Source organism: Tyto alba, unplaced genomic scaffold, assembly GCF_018691265.1.
Source record: "Tyto alba isolate M040663 unplaced genomic scaffold, T.alba_DEE_v4.0 Super-Scaffold_10, whole genome shotgun sequence".
Classification (NCBI taxonomy): domain Eukaryota; kingdom Metazoa; phylum Chordata; class Aves; order Strigiformes; family Tytonidae; genus Tyto; species Tyto alba.
In genome coordinates, this window is record NW_024881262.1 from 11,858,363 (window position 1) to 11,882,916 (window position 24,554).

At 59.6% G+C, this 24,554-nt stretch overlaps 2 protein-coding genes and 1 long non-coding RNA gene across 7 annotated transcripts in view; 1 reads left to right on the forward strand and 2 right to left on the reverse strand.

Annotated features, from left to right (window-relative positions):
- Positions 1–2,156, forward strand: part of PDE6D (phosphodiesterase 6D) — a 38,666-nt gene extending 36,510 nt beyond the window's left edge. For both annotated transcript variants that reach the window (XM_042796995.1, XM_032982424.2), the window contains exon 5: positions 1,531–2,156. In XM_042796995.1, the coding sequence (XP_042652929.1) occupies positions 1,531–1,612 (82 nt within the window). In that variant the 3' untranslated portion in view covers positions 1,613–2,156. The remainder of the gene's footprint in view (positions 1–1,530) is intronic.
- A 2,480-nt stretch (positions 2,157–4,636) lies between these two features.
- On the reverse strand, positions 4,637–10,512 carry LOC116958979. Its single transcript, XR_004405576.2, has 3 exons — positions 10,195–10,512; positions 5,590–5,697; positions 4,637–4,701 (listed from the first exon to the last, which is right to left on the reverse strand). It is a non-coding gene; the product is annotated as an uncharacterized LOC116958979 (long non-coding RNA).
- Positions 10,513–12,984: 2,472 nt separating this feature from the next.
- PTMA (prothymosin alpha) lies at positions 12,985–22,304 on the reverse strand. 4 transcript variants are annotated; one of them, XM_042797911.1, is made up of 5 exons: positions 22,149–22,304; positions 17,690–17,761; positions 16,906–16,996; positions 14,265–14,338; positions 12,985–13,971 (listed from the first exon to the last, which is right to left on the reverse strand). In XM_042797911.1, exons 1-5 carry the CDS (start codon positions 22,191–22,193, stop codon positions 13,924–13,926), a joined length of 330 nt encoding a protein of 109 aa, XP_042653845.1. In that variant the 5' UTR covers positions 22,194–22,304; the 3' UTR covers positions 12,985–13,923. The 4 variants fall into 4 exon arrangements, with proteins under 4 accessions (XP_042653845.1, XP_042653830.1, XP_042653841.1 ...); XM_042797896.1 differs by having other exon boundaries at positions 16,900–16,996; XM_042797907.1 differs by having other exon boundaries at positions 16,900–16,993; positions 22,149–22,303.
- Between the last annotated feature and the right edge of the window lie 2,250 nt (positions 22,305–24,554).

A 24,554-nucleotide genomic window follows, 5' to 3' on the forward strand; every position in this document is an offset into this window, starting at 1 on the left:
TAGATGGGGGCTGGCAAGCACACGAGGAGCACGTTGCCAGCAGAGACAGAAGGGTGAGGGACTCCTCCTGCCAACGAGAGGCAGCCAGTCTCACCACAAGGTCGCTGTGTCCTCTGGAAGACCTTCCTCCCCGGCGTTTTCCCTCTCGTTCCCTGTCTGGAGGAAAGCCAGTCGCATAGAGAAGGCACCGGGATGGGAACTACCGTCATTGGTTTCTATTCACGGCATGTTTCAAAGAGAGAGTGGACTCAGAAGAGAGCATCAGTGTTCGAACAGTGGTCCCTGGCACAAGCTGCTCAGGACCGTGTAGGTGCTACACACGTCCCTGCCCCCAGAGCTGGTGGCTTTCAGTCAGTACAGAAAGAGCCAGATTTGGGAATCAGAGTAAAGAAATAGGCATCTGACAAATTGGTTTTGATCATCTTGGGGAATCAAGGCATTTTCAGGACTGGGAGTTGTGAGACTCCCGTTCTTAAGTGACCCTGAGGATTTTCCAGCGTCCTATTCTTTCCCTGGAGTCTGTCCACTTGTTGTGGGCAGCCCAGACCTCTCTCCTATTCATGGAGGTGTCCTAAAGTCATTCTTGAGGCTTTTCAGTAGAATCACTGGCCCAAAGAAATGCAAAAGCTCTTTGTGGCCCAAAGAAATCAGCTTTTTTCAGCTGCCAAGACGTAGAGAGCCCCTCGCTTTCTGATATTCCCAAAGACCTCATGTTTGTCTCAGTGTTTCCATAGCAAGAGAGTACAGAGGTGTGGTATTTGGTGCTAACCAAGGCACTCTGGGCAAAGGATTCCCAGAATGGCTGAATGTCAGACCAAGAACATTCCCTGACATTTGAGTTCAAGCACTGGCCATGCCACAGCAAAAACCTTACGTTCTTGCCAGGTTGAGCTTTGCCAGTGTTACAGATACCAAGAGCCACAGTGGAGATGGAACCACTTCTTTGATTTTCAAGAGCCAAAGTTCTTACTTTTGTCTACCAAAATCTCAAAGTCAGGAACTTAAATCGTCAGGGCTTTTGTCACACCCAAATCTACATTTCCATTGCAGTTTGTATAAAATATGATTGTGTGTTTGCATTTAAGCATTGCTCGAGGGAAATGACATGTTAAGTTGGTTGAAGTAGCTTGCTCAGCACTAGAGGACAGAGTTGGGAAATAAAAAAAGAATTCCCATCGGTTTTCACAATTCACTGCAAGAAAGAGGGCCTGAAGGTGTTGGGACTGCTGGTTTATTTTTAGCAACAGACGTGAGCAGGAGGTTGCTGTTTGTGAGCACTCTCTGCAGCCTGCGTGGTGCTGTGCCCAGAAGGGAGGTGACAGGGGAGGGATGGGGGAACTGCTCTGCTCAGATGCTGCAGCGCTGCGGGCCGCTGGCTCAGGACACGGTGCTCGCGGCAGGCAGCTCCAGACCAAAGCTGCTGTTGCGGGGGGTGTCAGCCCAGGCTTGCCCGAGCATTGAGGAGCAGTTGTTTTCTACTGTTCCTGCACTGTTTTAATGCCTCTTCTTTCTCCTCTTTTCCTTCCACAGCGGTAATGTTATTATAGAAACCAAATTCTATGATGACGATCTTCTCGTAAGCACTTCCAGAGTGAGACTTTTCTACGTTTGAGATGGGGCTTTTTGGAGCTGTTTTAGTTTTCCTCCATACAGTTCTTGGTGCAGAACCCCCCGACTATCCAGTGGAAGACACTCCTGTAGGCGGTGACCCTGGGGACCAGCTCAACGTGGGTTGTGACCTTTGCCCATCAGTTATTTTGCTTTCTTTGACAAGACTAGACCAAACCCTCAGAGACAGGACCATCTGCTCAGCAGTGCACTGGGGAATAGAGGCTGTCTCTGAACACGGGCAAATGATGGTCATGCAGAACCAATACTGTAAATTATGTTAGTCTCATGTTTGTACTTCTCTGGATCCTGGTATAATCTCCCATTTCCACTCACACCAAACTCTCAATGCGTTTCATTTTTGGAGGATTCAGTTAACCTTTTCATTTTTCTCATGTTGTAGTTTTTTATCCTTTCACTGGATTTCTGTGTAACTGGTCCACGCATCCTCTTACCCTCAACTTGTAAAATAGACTGTGATATCACCTAATGTAATTAAAACAAATTTCTCAATTAAAACATTCCTACCGTCCAAAGAAGGGAAGAAATGTTACTTCTGTGCGTTTTCCTTTCTGTGATAAAAACACCTCGCAGCAGGCACAAACTCCTGTCACTCAAGCCAGGAACAGAACCGGCTTTTCCACAGCCCCCACATCCTTGTTGAATTTCTCTTCCTCCAGCTGACCACGTGGGAGAGGTTTCCTGACTGCTCTGACCAAGGTTTCTCCTTGGCCTCGTTTCTGTCCGTTAATCCCTCAGGGCAGTTTGTCTGTTTGCCCAGTCTCTGGTTTCTTGAGCAGCACTGCACGCTGTTCTGCTTTTCTAAGTTCCTGGGGACACTCAGACTCCTCCGGAAAAATCTGTGTTCCCCTGAGCCCACCAGCCTCAGGCCTGGGCTGAGCTCCCTGAAGCACAGCTGTGGCTGTGGCTGCTGATACCAGCGATCTCCACACGTGCACGGCTTTAATGACACGCGGCAGCAATTTTGCTACCACAGCCTTCTCAAGCCCTACTACTACCCTTTCCCCATGTTGTTTATAATTAGCTCAAGCACGTGTAACCCTTGGGAAGGTGGCATCTCCAGCTTCTGCTCTTAAACATCACAGGCACCTTGTTGATTGCTTGACACTCCGGTCAGCCCGTCCTGGGGCTGGGCACGCGATTCCCGGGAGAGTCACAGGGGAAATTAAACGCGTGATTTCAGATCCTGAACTCAGCCGCTGGGTGTGCGTGGGAGAGATACAGCATAACTTTTTTTAGGTGGAGTTGGATCATTCATCGCCACGAGAAGAGCATTAGCCAGTGTAGCAGCTTTCTCATGAGACCTCCCTGATGGATTTCAGCCTGCTGGACCTGTGGGGCAGAGTCTCTTCAGCAGCGTGACCTGTCCTAGGCCAGCCCGTGTACAGAGATCAACCGAAACCGCCGTGTGCACCCGGCATGAACACCACCCAGTGAGGCGAGCTCCATCAAAGAGGAGAGACAAAAGTTATCCAGAGAGGGAAAATACAAAAGCCCGAGGGTCCTATGAGCAGATACCTCTCTGTTCTAGGACAGATGCTCTGCTGGGCACATGCACAGGAGGTGTCTCCTCTCACCAAACCGAGCTACAGCCAAGTGCCGGGGAGCCTCTGCCCCAGGGCAGCCGGGTGCTCCCAGCGGGACCGAATCTAACCTGGACGCCTTTTCTTCTAATGGCAAACGAGCTTTCAAGTTTTGCACCCACTTACCCTTCGGGCCGAGCCCGGCTCCTGGGGGGGGGGGGATGCCCTCCCGGCAGAGCCGCACACGCTGGAGGTCTCCACGGGGGGTTTAGGTGGCCACCGACACGCGTGATTGGAGCTCCCGCGGGATGAGCTGCCCTGGGAGGGACGCGGGGGGGGATGCTGAGCTCCTTCTCTCCTCTCCCGGCTCGGGCTCCCCCAGTTCACCCCGCTGGAGCCGGGCGGCCCCGCGGCAGCGGATCTGTGGCGGGTCATTGTCGCCCTCAAGTGGCTCCGTGGGAAATAGCTAGCAGCTCACCCACTCCTGCCTCTGGATCACTCTCCCAGCCCCGCACCCAGCATCCCCCAGTTCCCCCCAGCACCCTCCCCAGTGCGTGGCTCAGCCTCCCTTAAAAAAACTGATGGGGCAAACGCCGGGCCGGGGGAGACCGGGGGGCCGGATCCAGCCGGCAGAAAGGTCCCCTGGTAGGGCAGGGGGGGAACAGCGTTGTCTGACCGGACACCACCCAAAATCCATTTGAAGGGCTCCTGCGTGCCCAGAGCAGGAGCCCAGGCTTGCTGTGGGTCCCCTCCCTGTGGGGCTGGTGGGGATTTGGGAGCCCTGGGAGAAGGGGCAGGAGACAGGGCCAACACGCTGCCCTCAGCACGTCCCATCCCCAGGGCCCGAGTGTGGGGCGGGCAGCTCTCGGCACCCTTCCATGGGGCTGTTGGCACTGGAGCATCAAAGGCACCAGCAAAGGGAAAAGCGGGGCTGGAAAGGGCGAGAGAGGAGCAGGGGGTTTGGGGGTGGGGGTGGGGTGGGGTGTCACCACTACCACCACCAGTCCCTGTGCCCAGGGTGGTTCTGGTCACAGCCCGAGGGCAGCCTCATGCCACAATCTGTGCAGAGGTGGAAGGGGTGGGATTAAGCGGGAGCTGGGAGCAACACAGCAATTCCCCCTTTTATTTACCAAAAAAAGTTCCCACCTGGAAACTCAGAGCCTTTGCAGGCACCTCCGGGGCAGAGAAACTTTCCCCGGTCTGGTCCACACACCGGGCTCCGAGCAAGGGGAGGGCTCCGTGGTGGCAAGAGGGGCAATTCTGGGTTGGGGTTAGGACCTGGCTGGGCCAGGCGAGGAGCCTCTTGCCACGCAGAGCCCTTCCCAGAGCCCAGCCGCTCACAAAAACCCCCGGCTCACCTGGAGCTGCTGCCTCCCGGCACGTACCACGTACTGGAGCCGTCGGCATCTGACCGGCCAAGCGGCCCTTGGGAGGGGGAACCCGCCGGATTCAGCAGCAGCCAACAGCCGCCGCTTCCCCCAGCCCCGTTGTTGGCAGCCGGAGAGTTTTGGCCTCAGCAGCTCCCGCGGCGGGCACAAGTGCCTTCCAGCTGCCGGCACGCAGAGGGAATTTGTTTCTGCGAGAGTTTTGGGCCAGGGAATGTGCTTGGGAGGCTGCTCCCCCCCCGCCCCCCCCCATGTCAAGCCACCCCGGCAGCCTGTGAAAACCTGACAGCGAGGGCAGGACAGCCCAGACACTCAGGCAGAGGCCTCAGAGGCACACGGGGAGGGGGAGGAAGAAGAGAGGGAAAAACAGGTAAGAGCTGGGGCTGTGCACAGCCTGGGGGGCTGGCACGGAGAGATTTGGGGTGAAGCTTGCTTTGCCCTTCAGCCACGTCTTCAGCTGGGAGCCCTCCAAGCTGGGGTATTGCAGAGCTGCTGGGTAAAAGCAGCGAGGCAGCACAGGAGGCTGGTGATGTACAACATGCTTTTGGCTTTAGGGGAGCTCTCTGCATGGTTTTGGGGTCCATCACACAATACAGGTGCCCTGAAGCACGGGTTTGGCTTATGGCAATGAAAAGCACCCATCGATGGGGTGCAGGGCTGGCTGCAAAGCGGGACCCTGACCCCGGGTACAGTGGGTTCTTGTCTACATGCTGCAATGAGGGAACAGGGCCAGCTCCTCCCTGCCACACAGCAAGCCCAGGGCTCTCACACCCTCAGCAGCACCCCATCGGGGTGTTACCTACCCCGGCTGCTGCACAGGCACCTTCTCCGGCCGCTGCGGGGGCTCTGAGCCGCCTGACCACCCGGCAAATCCGACTGGGGCTCCCACTGGCGTGCTGCCCCAGATCTGCCCTGCCCAATAACGCTCAGGCGGGGAAGCAGAGCCAGCCTAATGCGGTTAATTAGCTGATTCATGAAGGTTACTGGCGAACAAAAGGCGCACAAACAGCCCAGGGCCACGTTATGTTCGGTGCCTGCTTTGCTACTCTTACCTTCCCGCGGGTGCAGGCAGCACAGGCAGGCGGCAGGCAGCGCGTGGCAGCAGCGGGGTCAGCACCATCTCATCCCACCTCACCCGGATCCATCCTCTCCGAACGGCACTGTGAGGGGAACAGGAGGTTTGAGTCCCTCTGTCCCTTTTGGGGGGCACAGATCCCACGCCTGGGTCACCAGGACAGCGCAGGCAGGTCCCCAGCCAGGCATCGAACCGCTCGGACAGCGGGACTGTGGGGCTGCCAGGTGATTTGGGTGCAGCCCTGTCTGTCCCCAAAGCCAGGAGGATGTCTGGGGCAGAGACAGGACCCGAAGGGCCACTTTTCAGTCCAAGGCACCCAACTCCTCCTGCCCTAGGGAGCCACTGGTCACCAGCAGCCCCTTGGTGCCGTGGGGCCTGGGTGCGACCTCTGTTGGGGCTCAGCCCCCACCTCGCCCCACTGCACGCCTGACATCCCCATCAGTGCTCCCCACCAGCACCCCTCACCACAGGAGGGAAGTGGGGCAGCCCTCACTACGGCCTCTCTTGCAGAGCGTCCTGTTCTTATGGCATCCAGCTCTGTGCCAAAATCCTGCCTGCTCTCCCAGCACCCCAGGGCCAGGCAGGGCAGGCAGTGTGACAGGCACCCAGGAGCTGAGAGGGGGAAACCTGGGGGGGGGGTGCAGATCAGGGGGAGGAGGGGACAGTGGGGCAGTGCTGCAGAAAGCTCCCCTGGCGTCCCAAAATCTGAGCTGTAAAGGGCTGGCACTGCCCTGGCTGTGCAAAAGGGGAACAGTGACAAGTTGTGGGAAGGGCTCACACTCGCACCAGCTATGGATGACAGGCACCAAGAAACCACCAGAGATACAGGAGGAGGCCACAGGAGAGTTGTGAAGACCCTGACAGTGAGGGGCTTACAGAGCCAGGGTCACCTGGCTCACAGCAAAGCAGAAGTGGTTGGAGAGGGCAGAGGCCCGATTTCCGTGGGAGGAAGTGGCAAAACCAGCAGCTGATACCAGATATATTTGGTTCAGGAACTGGGAACGTTTGCACCCCTTGAGGCTTCCCAGGATCCTTGCAGGAAATTCCCTGGCACGGAGCAGGGGCACGAGGAGGTTGTGTGTGTTCTGGCTGCCCCAGGCCAGCAGACGCTGTGCCGCCTATTCATCCCCGTGAGCAACAGCCTGTTTGGGTTTCCTGGCAGATTGGCCTCGGCAGCATGACCCACAGACACCAGACAGCCACGGCCTGTCCCCACAGTGCCGCCACAGCTCTTGCAGGAGAGCGTTGGGGTGCTGGGCTTCCCCATCCCACGGCACTAGATGGTGCTGCAAGACAGCAATATCGCCTGGACTGCACAGCGCCTGCACAGCACCGGCGGGGAGGACGCTGGCTTCCGTCACAGCATCGGCCGGGGACCCCGCGAGAGCCACCGAGGGCCAGCTCAGGCCAGCCAGCCCCACGCCAGGTAGGTTGGCCACCCGGGATGAGACGTGCCACCAGCTCCACCCCAAGAGAAATCCAGCTCTAGGCTGGACACACCAAGCCCCGTTCCAGGCCACAGCCCCCCGGGATACCGGCGGGCACACATCAGGACCAGGGCTGCTCCTGCCACGGGGCGAGGTGTCCCAGCGTGTCCCACACCTCCATGCCTCGCGCCTGCCTCCGATCCTCTTTCAGCCCTACCCCTGCCAAGCCAGGGAATGAGAAGCCCCAAGAGCCCTAGGACAGAGCTAACGGCCTGGTGGGGCTCCCCATGGCCAAACACAGCCCCCAGACTTTGCTGGGGAACAGCCTGCTGTGTGGGGTGCCCCACAGCCACCCCATGGTGCAGCACAGGGTGGGCAGGAAGCTGCATCTCCAGCACCTGCTTGGGGGCAGGTGCCCTGCGCTCACCCCTTCCCACAGCAGAGCCCCACAGCCCCACTCCTGCTCACCCCCACCCAGGACATCGCCCTAGAGCTGCACCCCCACTCCCACAGTCCCCCCCCACGGACAGGCCTTTGCGCTGGGAGGTGTCCCCAGGGAAGCAGCACGTCCTCACCTTGGGGGGATAAGCAGGGCTAAGGACAAGGAGCCAGTCCCTGTAATGGCTGGGGTTTGGCTTGCTGGGGGTCTGGGCTGCTGACCCTGAACCCCATCCCTGCAGGGCGGGTGCACCCCACAGCACCTGGGAGCTGCTCTGAGCCCCCACATTGCCTTTGGGGCCGGGCTTGGCAGTGGAGACAACCCTGGGCATGCTCAGCAGGCTGTCCAGCCCCACAACGGACCACACTCCCTGCTACTCCAGCCAGGTAATTTGGAGCCACGACCCTTCTCTGCCTGTGGATCCGGGGGCTGGCAGTGCCTGAGCTGCTGGCTGGGGAGTGGGTGGCTCACTCTTGCTATGGGTTGTCCTCCTCAGCATCGCCTATGGCTCATGTACCAACTGAGCACCCAGCTTTCAGGCTGCATCACCCCTTGTACCCCCTGCCCTAAGTCATGAAAGAGGGGTGCTGGTTTCCAGCTCCCCGAAAGACCAGGGCCAGGAGCCTGCTTTGCCTGCAGCGGAGGAGAGGGGGGGCCAGAGAGGTACCCAGAGAGCCCAAGGCACCCCCATGCACAAAGCGAGCTGCTGAAGGACCCACATCCCCACCCGACACCCAGCTGCCATGCAGGGAGAGGCAGAGCCCCTCACCTTCAGGCCTCCTTCCTGGGCAGGGAAGGACACATGCAAAGACCCCATCCCTGAAGATTTACGGCCTGAGGTCTCCATCCCTGTAGATTCTCCAAGCGCTGATGGGGTTGAGCTTTCTCATCCCCCAGCTGCCTCCCTTGCACTCTGCATTCTTACAAAAGCGACACAAGAGCCTCTCCAGGTCCCCGTCTGCTCTGAAGCGCAACACTCGCTGCTTCGTCTCAGGTATCCTCCTTGGTCACACGTGGTGCAGCACTGCAGAGGGGCCCCCAAGCCCACCACCCCTCACCCCTCCTTCTGGGGGTCCCCAGCCAGCCACGAACAGGAGCCATGGCCCTCCTTGGCTAACGCAGAGCCAAGGATCTCCCACAGCCCTTCCTCCTGCTCTTCAGAGGATCAGCTCAGCCAGACAAGATGGAGCTGCCATCTGTGTGAGGAAGGATGGAGGATTCCCAGTGTCTGCACAGGAGGAGCCACAGGCACCCCCAGCCCTGCTCCCCCTCCAAGACTCCCACCCCAGAGTGGGGGAAGGATTGGGGTGGTGGCCCCAAGGAGACCTGGCAGCAGGGGGTTAGCACCCAACTGGGTTTCAGATCTCAAGGACCTCCACCCAACTGGGGACTGCCAGGTCCCTCCATCTGCCAAGTCAGGGTCCAGGACCAGAGCTGCCCCAGCTCACCAAGGGGGACAGGCCGTGGGGCTCGTGGCAGCCAGGGACGAGACAGGAACTAGAATCTCCCACATCTGCTCTTCAGCTTGGGCTGCTCTTTCCTGCCCACACCAAACAGCTCTTGTGGCAAGCGTACGAGCATCGCTATACCATTTAGGAGATGTATCTTTGCTACGTGGGATGAGCCAAGACTGGCCAAGGGCCCTGGGATTCCCCAGCCCACACCTGAGGGTCTGTTCCCCTGGGACACCTCACACCCAGAGTCAGGTGGCAATTGCTCTGCCAGAGAAACAGCTCTTCTCTATTTTCAACAGCAACGCCTCAAAAGTGCTTCTGTGTTTATGATCTTGAAGAGTCATGCCTAGAAGGAAGTTTCACTCAGACTCTTAAGTAGATGCCAATTATTTGCCCAGACACAAACTGCACCAGTAACCCCAGTCCATGTCTAATTTGGAGTCCAAGTCCTGTGTTCCCCACAGGCAAGTTCTCCACCAAGCCCTCAAGGTGCTCCAAACTTCATGAAGGTTGTTAAGATGAAACAAAAAAAAAAAGTTTTGGATGAGGCTAACTGAAAGCTACAACTGGTGCAGCTTGAACTGATGAAACAGGTCCTAACTTACTACAGGCAGGAGGTCAGGACTGGAGGTGGGTCTGCTGGCCCAAACCCAGTCCAGTTGCCCACAGACCATAGGCTTAGCCCCACTGGTTACACTGGCTGTGACCTTTAGTAGCACAGCTCCACCGGTGCATTGCATTTCAGGCTGATCATGTAGAAGTTGCTCTCGTTCACCTGGTTCTTCAGCCACACGCAGGACACATTTGCTCCAGCAAAGGTCCAGCCACAGCAGAGTCCTTGGGAAGGGCTGCCCTTGGTGGAGGTGGCCACCTGCACACACCGACACAGCCCAAGTCCTTCCAGGCTCATACAAGGCACCCTGTGGCTCTCCTGACAGCTACATTTGGGAGCTACCTGGGCTACCTTCAGCAGTCAGCTAGCACACCCCAGAACAGCTTCAGTCCTTTGCCTCCATGGTCTCCAGGCCCAGCAGGATCAGTCCAAACAGGATTCAAATCACCATGGGTCACATCTGTAGGCAAGGGGCAGCACAAGCAATACCTCTGCTCTGCAGGTTACAGCTGAAACGCGTGACCTGTAAAGCTCTAGGTGAGGGCCCCAGCATCACGACACCATGCCTGAAGTCACACAACGGCCACGTGCTCTCCACCTTCAGTCCCATGACATCAGGTCCCCACAGAATCCAGCTCTGGCCACCCACCAAGCAGCGGTGGCGATCATCTTCTGCGCAGCAGAGGCAGGTGGGACTCCCCAGGTCCCAGCAGGCAGCTCCTGGCACAAGGGCAGATCACTGGGAAGACCATTTCTCAAGATCCTCAGAGGAGCCTTCGGCTGTCCTGCCAGCCCCGCTCCTGTGGAGGGGGACCCGCCATCCCAAGCCATCATCCCGCTGAGCAATCCCTGTAGCACTTTGGATTCACCCAGAAAGGCTCCAAATGAGATGAGGGGCCACCTCCAACCCTGCACCCCCCCAACACCCAGGGACCCCCAACCCGACCCCCCCCCAGCTCTTTCCCAGAACCACCACTCCACCAACCCCGGACAGCCCCAAACTGCCGCACTGAGCGGCCTTTATACCCCTTGGTGGGGTGTGGCTGCCCCTGATTGGCTGAGCCAGATGACAGGTGGCAGCTCCAGATTGGCTCGGAGCAGTCTCCCTCACCCTGTGATTGGCGAGTGCTGCTGCGAAGGCCGAGACAGCAGCAGAGACAGGTGGCAGCACGTGGTTGGCTGGGGGGGGGGGGGGGGGGGAAGCGCCAGGTGGCAGACTGGGATTGGTCAAGCCTGGGTGTTGCTTGGTTGTGATTGGTGGAGGCACCATGAGGGCGGGAGGGAAGGGGGGGGAGGGGGAAGAGACAGGTGGCAGCGTGGGATTGGCTGGTGGGCTGTGCCAGTGTGTGGGGATTGGCTGGGGCTGGGTGGCTGGGCAGTGGGGCTGGGGAGGGGTTCTCTAGGGTGGCCCGTGCACTGAGCTGTGCCCGGTCTCAGCCCCCTGTGCTGGGACCAGCCTGTCCCCTCCCTGCTCCGAAGACTTGGGAGCACATCCAGGGTGCGTGGGGGGGGGGGGGGGGGTGGGAGGGGGAGGCTGCCAGACCCCCTGGAGCCCAGCCACGAGGGGATAGGAATGGGGTGTGGAAATACTGGGGCTGCCCTGCACTGGCGTGCTGGACGAGGACCAGGAGTTGGGGTGCTGGGGGGCCCCCCTGGTCTGCTCTTTCCTCACCCCCCAGCTGCTCCATGCCTGACCCACCGCCAGCCTGCCGGGCTGGGAGGCCGGTGGCAGCCTCCGGTTTTACGCCACATCCCCAACCAAAGGGGACCCTACCGCCCCAAAAGCCCCAGGTTTTGGGGGGCTGCAGCCCATAGGACAGGTCCTGCTCTGCAGTGGGTGCCAGTAAGGCCACTACCCCCCCCCCCCCGCCCCCCCCAAATCTCCCCCTCCCCGGGGCGCCGCACCAGCTGTGTATGCAGGGTCCCCGCCTTTCGGTGACACGCGGAGCCTGCTCTCACCGGCTCCTCAGCTGCAGAAACTTATTTGAATAATTTGCCTCGCAAATCTGCGAGCACCAGCTCGAACCGCACGTCGCCAGAGCCCACTGCGGGGCTGCCGCGGCGGGGACAGGGGCACGGCTCCCACCCAGCCGTACGGGGACACTAGGTGACACTGGGCAGCGCCGGCTGCCACTCCCAGGCTGTCACATCCCGCTGGGGACATCAGAGCGCCCGCTAACCAAATCTAGCACCGGCCTCCAGCCTTGCCGTGAACGCCCCATCACCACAGGCAGGCCTGGATGTAGCCCATGAATGGAGGCAGTAAATCTGATAAGCTATCAGCTAGCACCGTGATTAGTTGGATAATTAAGGACAAGGAGCCAGATTTTGAGCTTATTTGCCACCAGTGTAAATACAGAAGTAAGTGACCTGGCTGCTCCCTCGGGATCAGGAGGAGCTGTGACCCTCGCAGCCAGAGCACTAAACACACAACAGTTCTTCTTTTAAAAAAAAAAAAAAACAAGAGTATAAAAATCACCGCCCCGCATCTCAGCGCTAACTGCCAGGATTGCAGGGCGAGAGGAGGAAATGAGACCATCTGGCAGGGCTCCGGCGAGGGGAAGGGAACTCGCCGGAGCCGGGGCGAGGGTTTGGGAGGCACAGCTACAAGGCGGGTTCCTCCAAAGGGGTCTCCGCACACCTGGCAGAGCCGGCCGAGCTGCTCCGAGCTCCAACGCCCTGAAGGAGGGAGGAAAAACGAATTGGAGGAAGGTTAGGAGCAAAGCAGCAGAGGTCAAGGCCGTTACAGCATCTTTGGTTTGGTTAAAGCAGACAGACAAACCCCAGCCGGCCCCACGGGGTCCCAGCACCGAACCTCTGCTAATCTGGTACCCCAGAAATTGCCGGGCAGAGGGTGCAGGTTGGAGCATCCCTCAGGGACCAAATTCAGTGCCCGCTGGACGCTGCCTCCTCCCACACAGGCAGCCTACCCGGCCACCAGCGATGCTGTAAATAAGCCTCGGGGGGGGGGGGGGGGGGGGGGGGCAGCATTTACAACCATCGGGCCACCCGCCCACCGCTGACATGGCCAGGAAGGATTTTTGGGGGATGGATTTCTCATCCCCACTGCACCGGCCAAACACAACCCTCCCCCAGCCCGGCAGGGGCTTGCCGAGCACCCCCTGCCCACACACGCGCCAGCTCGCTTTCCCTGAGCCTGGATCTGATCTCCCCAGCCCAACCCGTGCCCCCCCCCCCCCCAGGAGCAAGGGGGGGCCATGCTGGGGCCCAGCGACAGCCCCGACACCAGCAGCAGGGACAGCACAGCCACCAGCCGGGACCACTGACACCCCCCCCCTCCCAGGACCCTGCGCTCCTCTGCCCGCTCTCCAACCATCTTCCCAGCCCCGGTCCAAAGCAAAGAAAGGAAGGAGAGAAAGAAGGGGAAAAAAGAAATAAAAAACTAAAAAGAAATGAAAACCAAAACAAAAAGCAGCAGTTGGGAGGCAGCCTTGTTAGGACAACTCAGCAAAATAAAATTCCGGTTTATTGTTGGACAACATTGTTTCACACATACATCAAACAGGCCAAAAAAAAAAAGAAAAAAAAAAAAAAAACAAAAAACAAAACAGCAACTTCATAGACAGAAAACAAAAAAAAAAAAAAAAAAAAAACAAAACAAAACAAAAAAACAAAAAAAAAAAAAAACCAACCACCTTTTTATCTTTGGCCTTGCCACCTCATACAAACCACGATCTATGGTACAGCTAAAGTACATACACAAAAAAAGTTACTGGAATGCTCAGAATAAGATTGTAATTTTTTTTTTTTTTGCATTTTTGTCTTTTTTTTTTTTTTAATTTTTTTACAAGGTTTTGTTTTATTCTCCTTTGAGATAATGGTTTGGGCCTGGTCACACCACAAGTAAAGTCAGAGATAGGTAACAAGAGAGATATACACTTCAAAGCCCCCCTTTTGGTCAATCCGAGATCACTTAAAAATGGCGGACCTCCTAACAATATGTACAAAAATATAAAATGTAAATAAAAAATACAAACAAATTCTCCTTTAAAGTACTTTTAAGAAAGAAAGCAGGGCCTTGAAGTTTTGGTGCTTGGGGGGAAAGGGGTCTGTGGGGGAAGGGGGGGTTTCTCTCCCCGCTAACGGGCGAATCGTTTCGTATGTTCGTTGAGTGGCAGCGCCGCGCCGGGGGGCCGGGGACGGGGTTCACTCTACTTGGTGAGGATGACCACGGCGGAGGGGGGAGGAAGGGGGTGTGTGTGTGTGTGTGTGTGTGTGTGTGGGGAGGAGGTTGCAACGGGAGGGAAGGGGGGGGGGGGGGGGGTCCCAAGGGTGAAGAGGACGCGCTGGCCTTTTTTGTTGGTTTGTTTTCCTCCTTATTTAGAAAAAAAAAAAAAAAATAATAATAATTTGCTGCCTAGTCATCTTCATCAGTTTTCTGCTTCTTAGGATCGACGTCATCGTCCTGGGGGGAAAGCAAAGCCGTCAGGAGAGGGGACGGGGAGCGGGGCTGCTGAGATGGCCCCCCCGTAAGCACCCTGGGGCTCCCCAACCCGGGGCCAGCGGCGCCGCGCAGCCGGAGCAGACACCCTGCTAACCAGGTTGGTGTACAAAGGGAACTGGGCCGCGTCCCTGGAGGGGCACGGGGAGTGCTCAGGCAGGGCATTCCTGCCCCAGAGCCCAGCCCGGCCCCGCTGCAGCTCCCCCCAAGCCCTCTGGGGACATGAGTGGCTCCGAAGGGCTGGTTTCTCTTCCTACCTCGTCGTCCTCAGCTGCCCGTTTGCCTGTGGCTCCCTCAGCTTCGTCGTCTTCATCACCGTCCTCTTCCTCACCTGCACAGAGAACAGGAGGAAGGTGAGACCCTCTCGGGGGGTTACAGCACCACACACCTCCCCTCTGGGCTTGATTCTGGCTCAGCCCCGCACCGCCATGTCCAGTGTCCTGTCTCCCCAGGTGGCACCGACCCTGCTCGGGACAGCAGGTACCCGAGGACATGGGGGCTGCCGGGGCACCCCCCAACGGGGAAATCAGGATTGGCAGCATTGAGTCTGGCTCACACCGTGTTTGTAGCACAGGCAACAGGACGGCCAAAGTAGCACCTATGGCAAGCGCCGAAATCACAGCAAAAAGGTGGGGGGGAAGGGAAGGTGGTAGGGGGGTCAGGGAGGAGGAGGAAAAAATTCTTTCTAGTGGCCGCTCTGCCTAACCGCTCCAGATTACTTCTGCTTCCCTTCGCAGCTATTAGTCCATCTTTAATGAGTTAAGAGAGCCAGGATGCATTAGTTCTGAGTCAGAACACTTTCTAATTATCAGAACAGCAAACAAATGGTACCAACTTATCTTACAGCCAGAGAAGGATGAGCAGGGAGCTCTGGGCTTTGACCCACTTTGAGCTCAAATAGGCCAGTGGATCAGAAGGACCATGTCCCATCACCTTTGGCCAGTTTTGGGGGATCGAGGGCAAGACCAGAGGCCCCAGGAGGAACAACCTCTCAGCCGCTGAGACGAGTCTCTTGTGTAACAGGAGACCCTACTAAAACTTAGAGCGTTAAGGCCAGTAAGCTGGCTTTAAACCACTGCCACGAGTGCACAGACAGCCAGGGGGATTAAGGTCAGCCCATCCTCCCTTCCCCTCTCCTCTGCCCGGAGTGTGCCCAGCCGCAGCGTGGCCCATGCAGCAGGAAGGACCAAGATTAGCTCCCAGTGATGGATCAGCACCCAGGCAGCCATCGCATGCACCGGGCTGGCCGGCGGGTCAGGTGACAGCGCCAAGCTGATTGGGAGCATTTTTAGTTCTTTGAGCTGCTTTAAGCAAAGCAAATAATGAGATGGGATGGGGAGAAGGGTGAGAAAAATATACCCTCGAGCTCCCCTTTGCTGTCAAACGCCAGGATGGAGTTTGGCCGCAAGTAGTGGAAAAAAAAAAGCTGATGCAAGCTGCACTCACTGCCTTTAAATCCCTCTCCTGCAGTGTTCAGCTGCTCAGGTGCAGCTTTCAGGCAGGGATCACCTGAGGGCAGCAGGCCTGCATGGACAGAGCCCGTGCAGGATCCCGGCAAGGCGTTAGCACCTCCGAGCACTGCGTGCAAAATCGTGCCTGCGCCCGGCGAGCTGGGAAGAGCAGGGCTGGCACTGCGGGACCAAAGCTCTCCGGGCTTGTCACAGCAGTATCCAAGCAACACTTCCACCCCACACACACGCGCCTGCAGCACACGCATCCCCCTCCTGCCTGAGGAGAGCAGGCAGAGGCAAGTATTCTCCCCCCTCCTTCACCCCAAAGCAGGTTTGGAGGTAGATGGGCTCAGGACAGCACATGGCAGCACTGTGCTCTGTCCCCAGAGGTTAAAATCCTAAGCATGAAGAGGGCCACAATTCCCAGTTTTCCCTAGTAATGCAGTTTCTACCGAAGGGCCCAGCAGAGAGAAGGCTGTTGAGAGCAGAGCGCTACCCCAAAGGAGGCAGCTTTCCCTGCTTACACTGTCTGAATAGGTGCTGGCCTAACAGTCATTAATTTCCAGCCCTGTCCCAGTCTCCCAAAACTAACCAGCAGGTTAGTAGGTCAGCACGTAAACTGAAAATTCACAGGGGATTAACCTAGTAACAGCTAATCAGGGCCTTGAGTTCATTTCAGCATAACAAGAATGGTTTTCTCCCAGCCTTAACGAGCGATAAAAACAAACAATGTTATTCATCCAAGCAGATCTTGGGGAAAAAAAATAATAGCAGGGAGGGTGAGAAGTGATTCGGCAAGTCACTGCTGGATTTCTGGTTGCTGCTGCCAAAACCCACTTCCAGGCTGGGTCAGGTCAGGAAGCAGGGGAGGGCAGGGAGACATGGGACGCTGCAGACACGGGGAAGGTTCAAAGCAAGCCTGTCTGCAGGTTCCTCCGCCCGCCTCCACACGGCAGCCAGCGCGGGAAAGGGCTGGGAGAGGGGATCGCATCAGCCCCTCGGCACGCTGCTCCACGAATAAGGCTGGAGGCCTATCCTCTGTGCGTGGGCCAAGGCACGGCCACCCAGGGCTGTCCCCGTCCCACCGGCCAGCGCTCACGTCTGCAGCCGCCGTTGCGATCCCCAAGAGTCAAGGGCAGGTTTCACTATTCGCACGTAAAGGGCTAGTGCGCTTATTCAGCGCCACGGTATGGTGCCGTCTGGCCGGAGGAGGGAGGAAGGAAGGAATCTGCCCTCAACCTGCTGGAAGGGATTCAAGGCTGACTTCACTCCCAGCACTGGTGGCCCAGGCAAGCGAGGAAGGAGCGAGCGCAGCCGGCGAGAGCCACCCGGCCACAGCCGCGAGGGGGAGATGCTGCTCGCAGCTCTCCTACTTCCCGAGCCCGCTGCCCGGGGCAGGACACAGCCCTGGGATGGGGGCAGGGGGAACAAAGAAAGTTACCATCACCCTCTTCCTCCTCGTCCTCTTCCTCGCCACCTTCCTCTTCCTCTTCGTCTACTTCGTTGTCAGCCTCCTGCTCTCCGTTTTCCTCGTTCTCCTTGGCAAGACAAAACATCACTTAAAAAAAAAATGCACTGGGGAAGGGAGAAGGGGGAAGAGATGTTCAGCAGAAGTGCGCGTCCCCACCTTTCCTGCCTAAAGCAAAGCACCAGCCCACCGGAGCCCCAGGCACGCGTCCCGCTTCCTGCCTGCCCCCACACGATGCAGGCAGCCCAGGCATGAAGGATCAGGGCTAGAGTAACTTAGGGCTGCAGCCTGGAGGCCAAGACAAAGGCTGCAAAGGCTCTTGTGACACACTGAAATGCAGAGTGAATTTCCCCCAGCACATTAAAAATAGGAAACCAGCCGGTTTACTTGTACACAATGTATTTCCCCACTCAACCGATTGTAACACTGTAATTCTAGGGTTTGATTCCCCGCCCCCCCCCCCTTCTTTTTCCAGTGCCTAGAAAGGAGGTGGCACTGGGCACAACCTCACAGGGCTTTCAGGGATCCAAGCCCAGCCCTTCCTTTCTGCACTCAAGAGCTGCCCCACAGGCTGGGGAGCATCTCTTGAACCTGAAGCCCCAAAGGCTCAAGGTCTCTGTACAGCACAGCGCTACCGTTTGTTTGGAGGGTCTCCTCTCAGCAGGGCTGGGGACAAGCACACAACAAAAGCAAGAAGGCAGAGGAAAATAAATAGGCGTTGGCATAAGGGCTGCCTCTCCCTGCAGATTGTAGCCATACTCACAGCATTGCCGTTGGCCGGTGCATCTCTGCCATTTTCTGTTTCTTCAACAACTTCCTTCTTCTCTTTTAGATCCTGGAAGGAGCAGAAAAGCAGAGAAGTCACCCTGATTCCAGGTGCCCAGGTCAGAGAAGAGGCAGATCAGGTGTGAAAAAGCACAGTCCAAGACAGAGAGCGGGAGCTGGTTTCTCTTCACACCCATTTGCTCTGTGATTTAGTCGCCACGTTCTGGCTCCTCCTTGGGAACGGGAGAGCGTGGGGGAGAATCTCAATCCAAGTCAGCCTTGCCAGAAAGCAGCTATCTAAAAAAGAGACTGCTCTGTTTCACCTCTGAGCTCCCAAACACACAGAGCTGGCCGCCTGCATATGCTCAACAGCAGCAGAGCTGGCTGATTGCCCATCTTAGCACAGTCCACGCAAGCTCCTGCAATGCCACAGAGAGCCGGCAGCCCCGTCCAACACCCGGGCTCTGCCGCCCCGGGGCTGCGACGTCCACGGCTGCTCAGTACCTTCACAGCAGGAACAAATCCCAGGGACTCATTAGCAGAGACTGTGGTCTCTGCCCTGCCTGGGGAAAATCATACGGCAAATATTACATGCCTGGTCTTTCTCACAGCGGTAGAAAGGAGACTCCAGTATCCAGCTTGCAGCTTTAAGTGTAACAGGATGGGGTGGGGGAAGAAGTCTATTTTTACACTGCTCCAAGAGCCATGCCTGGCTAGTTCAGTTCAGATCTCCACCGCGAGCAGAGCGAAAGGAGAGCGGGAGAGCTTGTGTGTTTTTGCTATTGATCACTGTCAAAATGTCATGCCAAGTCACTCGGCAAACAGGCTGAGAAGATCCAACTTTATGTTCCCGCATAAAGAACACTTGGATTTAACACTGGCATCTCTGCTTGCATCCTCCTCCCCTTCTGTTCCTCCATCAGCTGGAGCGAGATCCTTCAGCACAAGGAGTGTTACCCCAGCCAAGGAAAGCAGAGAGGCCCTTCCCTGGGGCCAGCAGCACAGCCACACAGCCGGCTTCAGCAGCAACCACGAGGTGTTTAAAAGTTGCTGGCAGCTCCCTACTCCGCTGCAGCAGCGGCAGCAAGCGGCTTTGCCCCCCTCCCACCTGCCCTTTGCGGCTGCTTCGCAACCCGCAGCGAACAAGCACTTTCACTCCTGCTGAGCCACTGTCACTTCCTCGTGGGAACGCCAGCAGGTATGAGCAGGGGCCTGGCCCTGCTAGCACAACTGCTGGTCCGTTTCAGGAGGGCTTCTACTACTCTGCAGACTGCTTAGGCAGGACAGCGCGAGGGTTTTAGACCACCAGGTTATTTAAACCACTTGGACCCAGACAGGTACCCAGGCTGCCAGCGCGCCGAGGAAAGGCTTTGGGGCAAACTATACCTGTTGATCAACCCTCGCCTAATCAAACCAGCATCCCAGGAGCATGGGGTAAAACAAAAACACAAGTTCCCTCCTTCTTTCACTGCTCACATCCGAATCCCAGGCCGTCTCCTCCATGCTGCCCAATTTCACCAGTTTTACACTGTCCGCTGCTCCCCATCCCCTATTCCCCCGAGGCTGATCACAAACATTTAACCTCTCACGCACCATCATGCTGCTGCACTCTACAGCCGCGGCCTCACATCAGGCACACGGGCACAAGGGCGACAGATCAATTCCTAAGTTGAGCACAGAGCAAATCAAGCAGTCAAAGTTTCCACATCTCACGATGCCTGATGGTTCTTTTTTCAAAAGAACCGTTCACAAAACGTAAGCAATTCTCCTGGTGAAGGAACAACTCATTCTTGGGGATTTTAGCTGGACAGATCTCCAGCCCTGACCTTTCCTGCACCACTGAAGACGCTCTCAGTTTAACGACCATCAGGATGCCAGGTCATGAAGTCTGTGCTAGCAACAGGGTTGCAGAGAGGACCACAGCTTCTCCCGTTCCCCGAGCCTAGTCCAATACAAACAGACAGATGTGTACAGCAGCCTCCAAACTGGGAGTCCGTGCAGCGGGGGGGCTGCTTTAGCTCCAAAGCTTTGACAGAGCCTCTAATTATAGGTGTGGCGAGGCTGTTTGTCCATAAAATAGCAACGCCGTTTAGTCATACGCCAACCGCCCGAGGAAGCTCTACCTTCGCGCTCCGATCCCGGTGGAAAAGGGGCCGGGATACACACACACACACACACACACACGCCGCGTCCGCGCCTCCCGCCGGCAGGGGGCCCCCCCCACACACCCCCCCGCACCGCCACGCGCCCGGCCGCCGTTCAAACCGCGCGCCACTCCGCGCGCCCCCCTCTCATTGGCCGCCCGCCAGCCTCGCGGCACGCCGGGAAATGTAGTCCCGGTGGGGGAGGGAAGGCGCTGGGCGGACTCCGGTTCCCAGGGGGCGGGCGCGGGCCGCACGTGGTGGGCGCCCCGCGGCACGGCGGCGGCGGCGGCCGGGGGCGGCGCTCGGCGCGGAGCCACCGCCCGGGTGGGGCGGGACCCCCCCCCCCCCCTCCGCCTTTCCCCGCCTCCCGGGAGCGCTTCGGACGGCGAGGCGGGACGATGGCGAACGGCCCCGGTGCCTCCGCGCTCCCGCCACCGGGTGCGTGTTGGTATGGGGGGGGGGGGGGGGGGGGGCGGGGGGGGTCACCTTGCCGCCGTGTGCGCCCCGCAACGCGGACCCCCCGTGTCTTCCTCCCGCCCCGGGAGGGCGAGCCGGGGACGAGGCCCCCCCTTCCCCCCCCCGCGGTAAAGGGCAGGGGAAGGTTAACGGCAAACTTGGCCCCGTTCCCCCGGGGAGGGATGGGGATCGACCCGCCTCGCCGCTTCCCGGAGAGCCAGAGGCGGCGGGGACCGAGCCGCGGCCCCGGAGCGGAGGCAGGGCAGGCGGCGGGGGTGAGGGGGGTTACGGCTGCGGGAGCGGGAAACAGAAGTGAAATCGAAATCTGCCAGAAACGGTGTTTTGTTGGTTGTTTTTTGGTTGGGTTTTTCTTTTTTTTTTTTTTTTTTGTAAACCCTCCTCCCTATCGGATTTTTTTTTTTTTTTCCCCCTTCCCCTCCAGCCCCGCTTCCACCGGGAGGGGCACGACCCGGTGCCGCCGGGGCACGGGGTGAGAAGGTCCCCGGGCACGGCCGCCCCATCCCCCGCCTTCTTCCCACGCACCCTCCCGGGTCGGGTCGGGTCCCCCCGCAACTTTCCCGGCCGCGGCCCCCGGGCTCGGCGGGGCGCCCCTCCGCCCACGGCCCGGCGGGGATCGCAGCCCGCCCGGGTGCCCGGCGCCCCCGGGGGACGCTCCGCCGCGGCTCGCAGACAAAGGCGGGCGCCGGGAGCCGCAGCCGGGACTCCCGGGAGAGCGTCTCCCGGCCGGTACCAGCGCTCCCCCTCGCCTCCGGTACCGACTCGCAAAGTTAGCCCGTTACGAGGATCTCGGCCCGGGGCCGGAGCCCCCCAGCCCCGCCGCCCCAGGGCGGCTACCCCCCCTGGGGCAACTCCGAAAATAGCACTTGCCCCCCCCCCCCCGCCTCCGGGGGCGACTCCGAAATAGCAACACCCCCCCCATCCGGGGGGGCACCGACACAGCAGCTACCCCCCACACACCCCCCCTTCCGGGGGGGCAACTCCAAAATAGCAACTCCCCCCCCACACACACACACCTTCCACCGGGGGTAACAGCGACACAGCAATTGCACACACACACACACACACACACACACACACACCCCGCATCAACCGGGTGCAACTCCGAAATAGCAACCGCCACCTCCCCCCCATATTCTCGGGAGCAACTCCACAACAGTCACTGTCGATCGTCCGTCCGTCCGTCCGTCCGTCCCCGCCGGTGCATGTTCCGGAGCGCTCCCCCCCCCACCCCCCCCTCCGCTCTGCAGGGACGGGGCCGAGCGGGACCCAAGTTTGACGGGGCTGTCAAGCTCCCGCAGCGGATTGAACGAGGCGAGCGCTGCCCGCCGCCATCCCCCCGCCGCAGACGGGTACCGAGGCGCAACCGCGTTGCTCCCCGTCACCACCACCACCTCCATCCCTCCCCGAGCCCCTCCGCGGCGGGACGGCCCCGCAAGCCGCCGCCGCTCTCCCCGGGAAGGCGGGAGGGAGCGGGCCGCGGCGGAGCTCGGCAGCACCGGCGAGGGCGGCGAGCACGTTTCCCGCACGCCGTAGACAAAGAAACGGAGGAGGCAGCTCCGCACGGCGAGCGCGGCGGCCCCGCACCGAGCCCCGTCGCAAACTTCAATGAGGGGAAGGGAGGGAGGGAGGGGGGTGTGGGAAGGTAAGGGGCGGGTAAAAATTTTTTTTTTTTTTGAAAAGGGGAAAAGGATTTTAAAAAAAAAAAAAAAGGTTAAAAAAAAAAAATCGCTGAGGGAGGGGGGGGGGGGGAGGGAAAGGGAAAAAAATATTCCAGCGGGGAAAAAAAAAAAAAAAAAATCGCGGAGGGAAGGGCGAGGCGCGGGGGCGGCGGCTCACCTTGGCGGAGATCTCGGCGCTGGTGTCCACGGCCGTGTCGGACATGGCGGGGGCGCGCGGGGCTGTGGCGGGGCTGTGGCGGGCGCGGGCGGCGGCGCGGGCAGAACAATGCCAAGATGGCTTTGCGCGAGCCAGTGGGGACTCACGCGGCGCCACGGGCCCTCTTATAGAGCCGGGGGGCGGCGCGCGCGCTGCCCCGCGCCGCGCCCATTGGCCGCGCGCGCCGCGGCCGGCGTCCCCCATTGGCCGCGGCGCAAACAATGGGCACGGCCGCTTAAAGCGGCAGGAGCAGCCGGGCGCCGCCGACACTGCGGCGATGAGTTCGGGCCCGGTCTCAGCGTGGGCGAGGCGGCGGGGCGGTGGGCGGTAAAAAAAAAGCTCCGCCCGCCCACCCCCCCCCCCCGCCTTTTTACCCTCCCTTCGCGCCGCCTCCACCCCCGCCGCCTCCGCCCCGCCCCGCCGTGTGAGGCGGAGGGCGGGAGAGCGATTCCGCACACCCCCCCCCCCCCCGCCTCGCCGTCCGCCGCCGCAGCCAGCCCGCATGCCTGCGGAGGGGCGGGAGGCGTGCGCGCCCGCCCGCGGAGGGGAAGAAAAATAATAAGAGTTAAAAATAATAATAATAGTAATGCGGGAGAACCGGCGTTACCTCCGGGGCCTCCCCGCGTCCGGTGGTGCCGGAGCAGGCGGGTAGTAGTGGGGAGCGGCAGCCCCCCCACCCCAGCCCCGTCCCCTCGGTGGAAGCCGGGGTAACGCCCCCCCCCCCCCCCCCCCCCCCCACACACACACACGCACACACACACACACACACACACACACGCACACACACACACACACACACACACACCTCCCTTCTCCCCCCGCGCAACCTGCGCCTTGTTTTCAGCGCCGCGGAAACTTTTGCCACAACAACAACAACAACCGCCGCCCCCGGGGGGAAGCGGGGGAAGGGCGGCCAGCCGAGCCGGCCGGGGGGTGCCGGCCGCCGCGCAGAAATGCAGGATTCCCATCCGTTTGCTTATTTTACAATCGATAAATTTGAAAAAAAAAAAAAAAAAAAAACAAACAGAAAAAAAAAAAACCAAAAAACTCGAAAGGGCACCCAGGCTGCTTCACTGCCCCTCTCCCCCTCCATACACACACACCTTTCGGGAGCTCAAGGCTTGGCACGCACCGGGAGCTTCCCCGCACTCCCCCCCTCCGCATCCCGCCGTTACACCAGGCCTTGCCCCCACCCTCGCCCGCGGACACCGGGGACAGCTCTGCCTGCCCCCCCCCCCCCCCACGCCGCAGGGTAACGGGGCACCGACGCGGCGAGTGAAGGGAGCTTTGCCACACTCAAGATGGCGCCCAGAGTCCTTCGTGGGGCAACTACACGGTTTCGCCCCCCGCCGGGAGCCGTTCCGCAGACCGCAACGGCCCAGCGAGCGAGGCAGCTTCGCCCGTAAGCGCACCCCGGTGCGGAAGGGACCAAGGAAGGGGCGAAAGAGGGGAAAAAAAGCTCCCCCAGACGGAGCAGCACCTCTGCCACACTCAATATGGCCGCCGGGCCGCGGCAATATTCGGCAGAGCCTGTCCTCGGAGGGCGGGATATAGGGATCGAGCGATGCGGATTGGCCGGCAACGCGGAGCGAACGCTGTGCTGACGCTTTGCGGCTTCTTACTGGCTGAAATGCCTGTCTTGTCTTAAGCGGAGTGGTTTTGAAAACCCGGAGGGGGCGCGGGGCGGAGCGCTGGAGCGGAGCTGGGGCCACCTGGCTGGGGGTACGGGGCACCCTGCAGGGGAGCGACCCCCCCACCCCAACCCCCGGGGGGCTGCCGCGGGCGATGGGTGCGCTGCTCCCGGCTGCTGGGAGCTGGGCTGCCCCTGGGCTCCCCGCACGCACCTTCAGGAGTGCTGCAGCGAAACCAGGGCAGCCCCCTTCACCGCCTGGCACCAGTCATTACAGCACGAGGCATCATGGCGCCGGCCTCCCTCGCCCCATGCCGGCATGTGCCCAGCGGATGGACGCCGAGGCCGCAGAGTCCCGTTCCCAGGGCAAAATGTCCCTCCCACAAAACGTAGTAGCACTGCGAACGGGCTGGTCTGTGCCTGCTCGCACCACGGAGCACTTTTCTTCTCAGTCTCGCCCTCGTGGGAGCAGCCCTGAGGTGATGATGATGGAGGGGGGGGGGGTAGGTGTCAGGGCCTCAGGGCTGTGACGGGAGCAGGAGGTGCCTCAGCGGCTGAGACCTCGTGTCGGCCACTGACCCTCCGACCGACCTCACCCTGGAGCTGGCTGTCCCCCTGCCCCGACCGTCCCCAGGCCCCCGGGGCGGCTGCCGGCCTGCGAGCCGAGCGCCGCAGCGGGGAACTCTCGCTTTGCGGTGCCCCGCTCGCAGCTTTCGGGCGCTGCCGGCGAGCCAGTG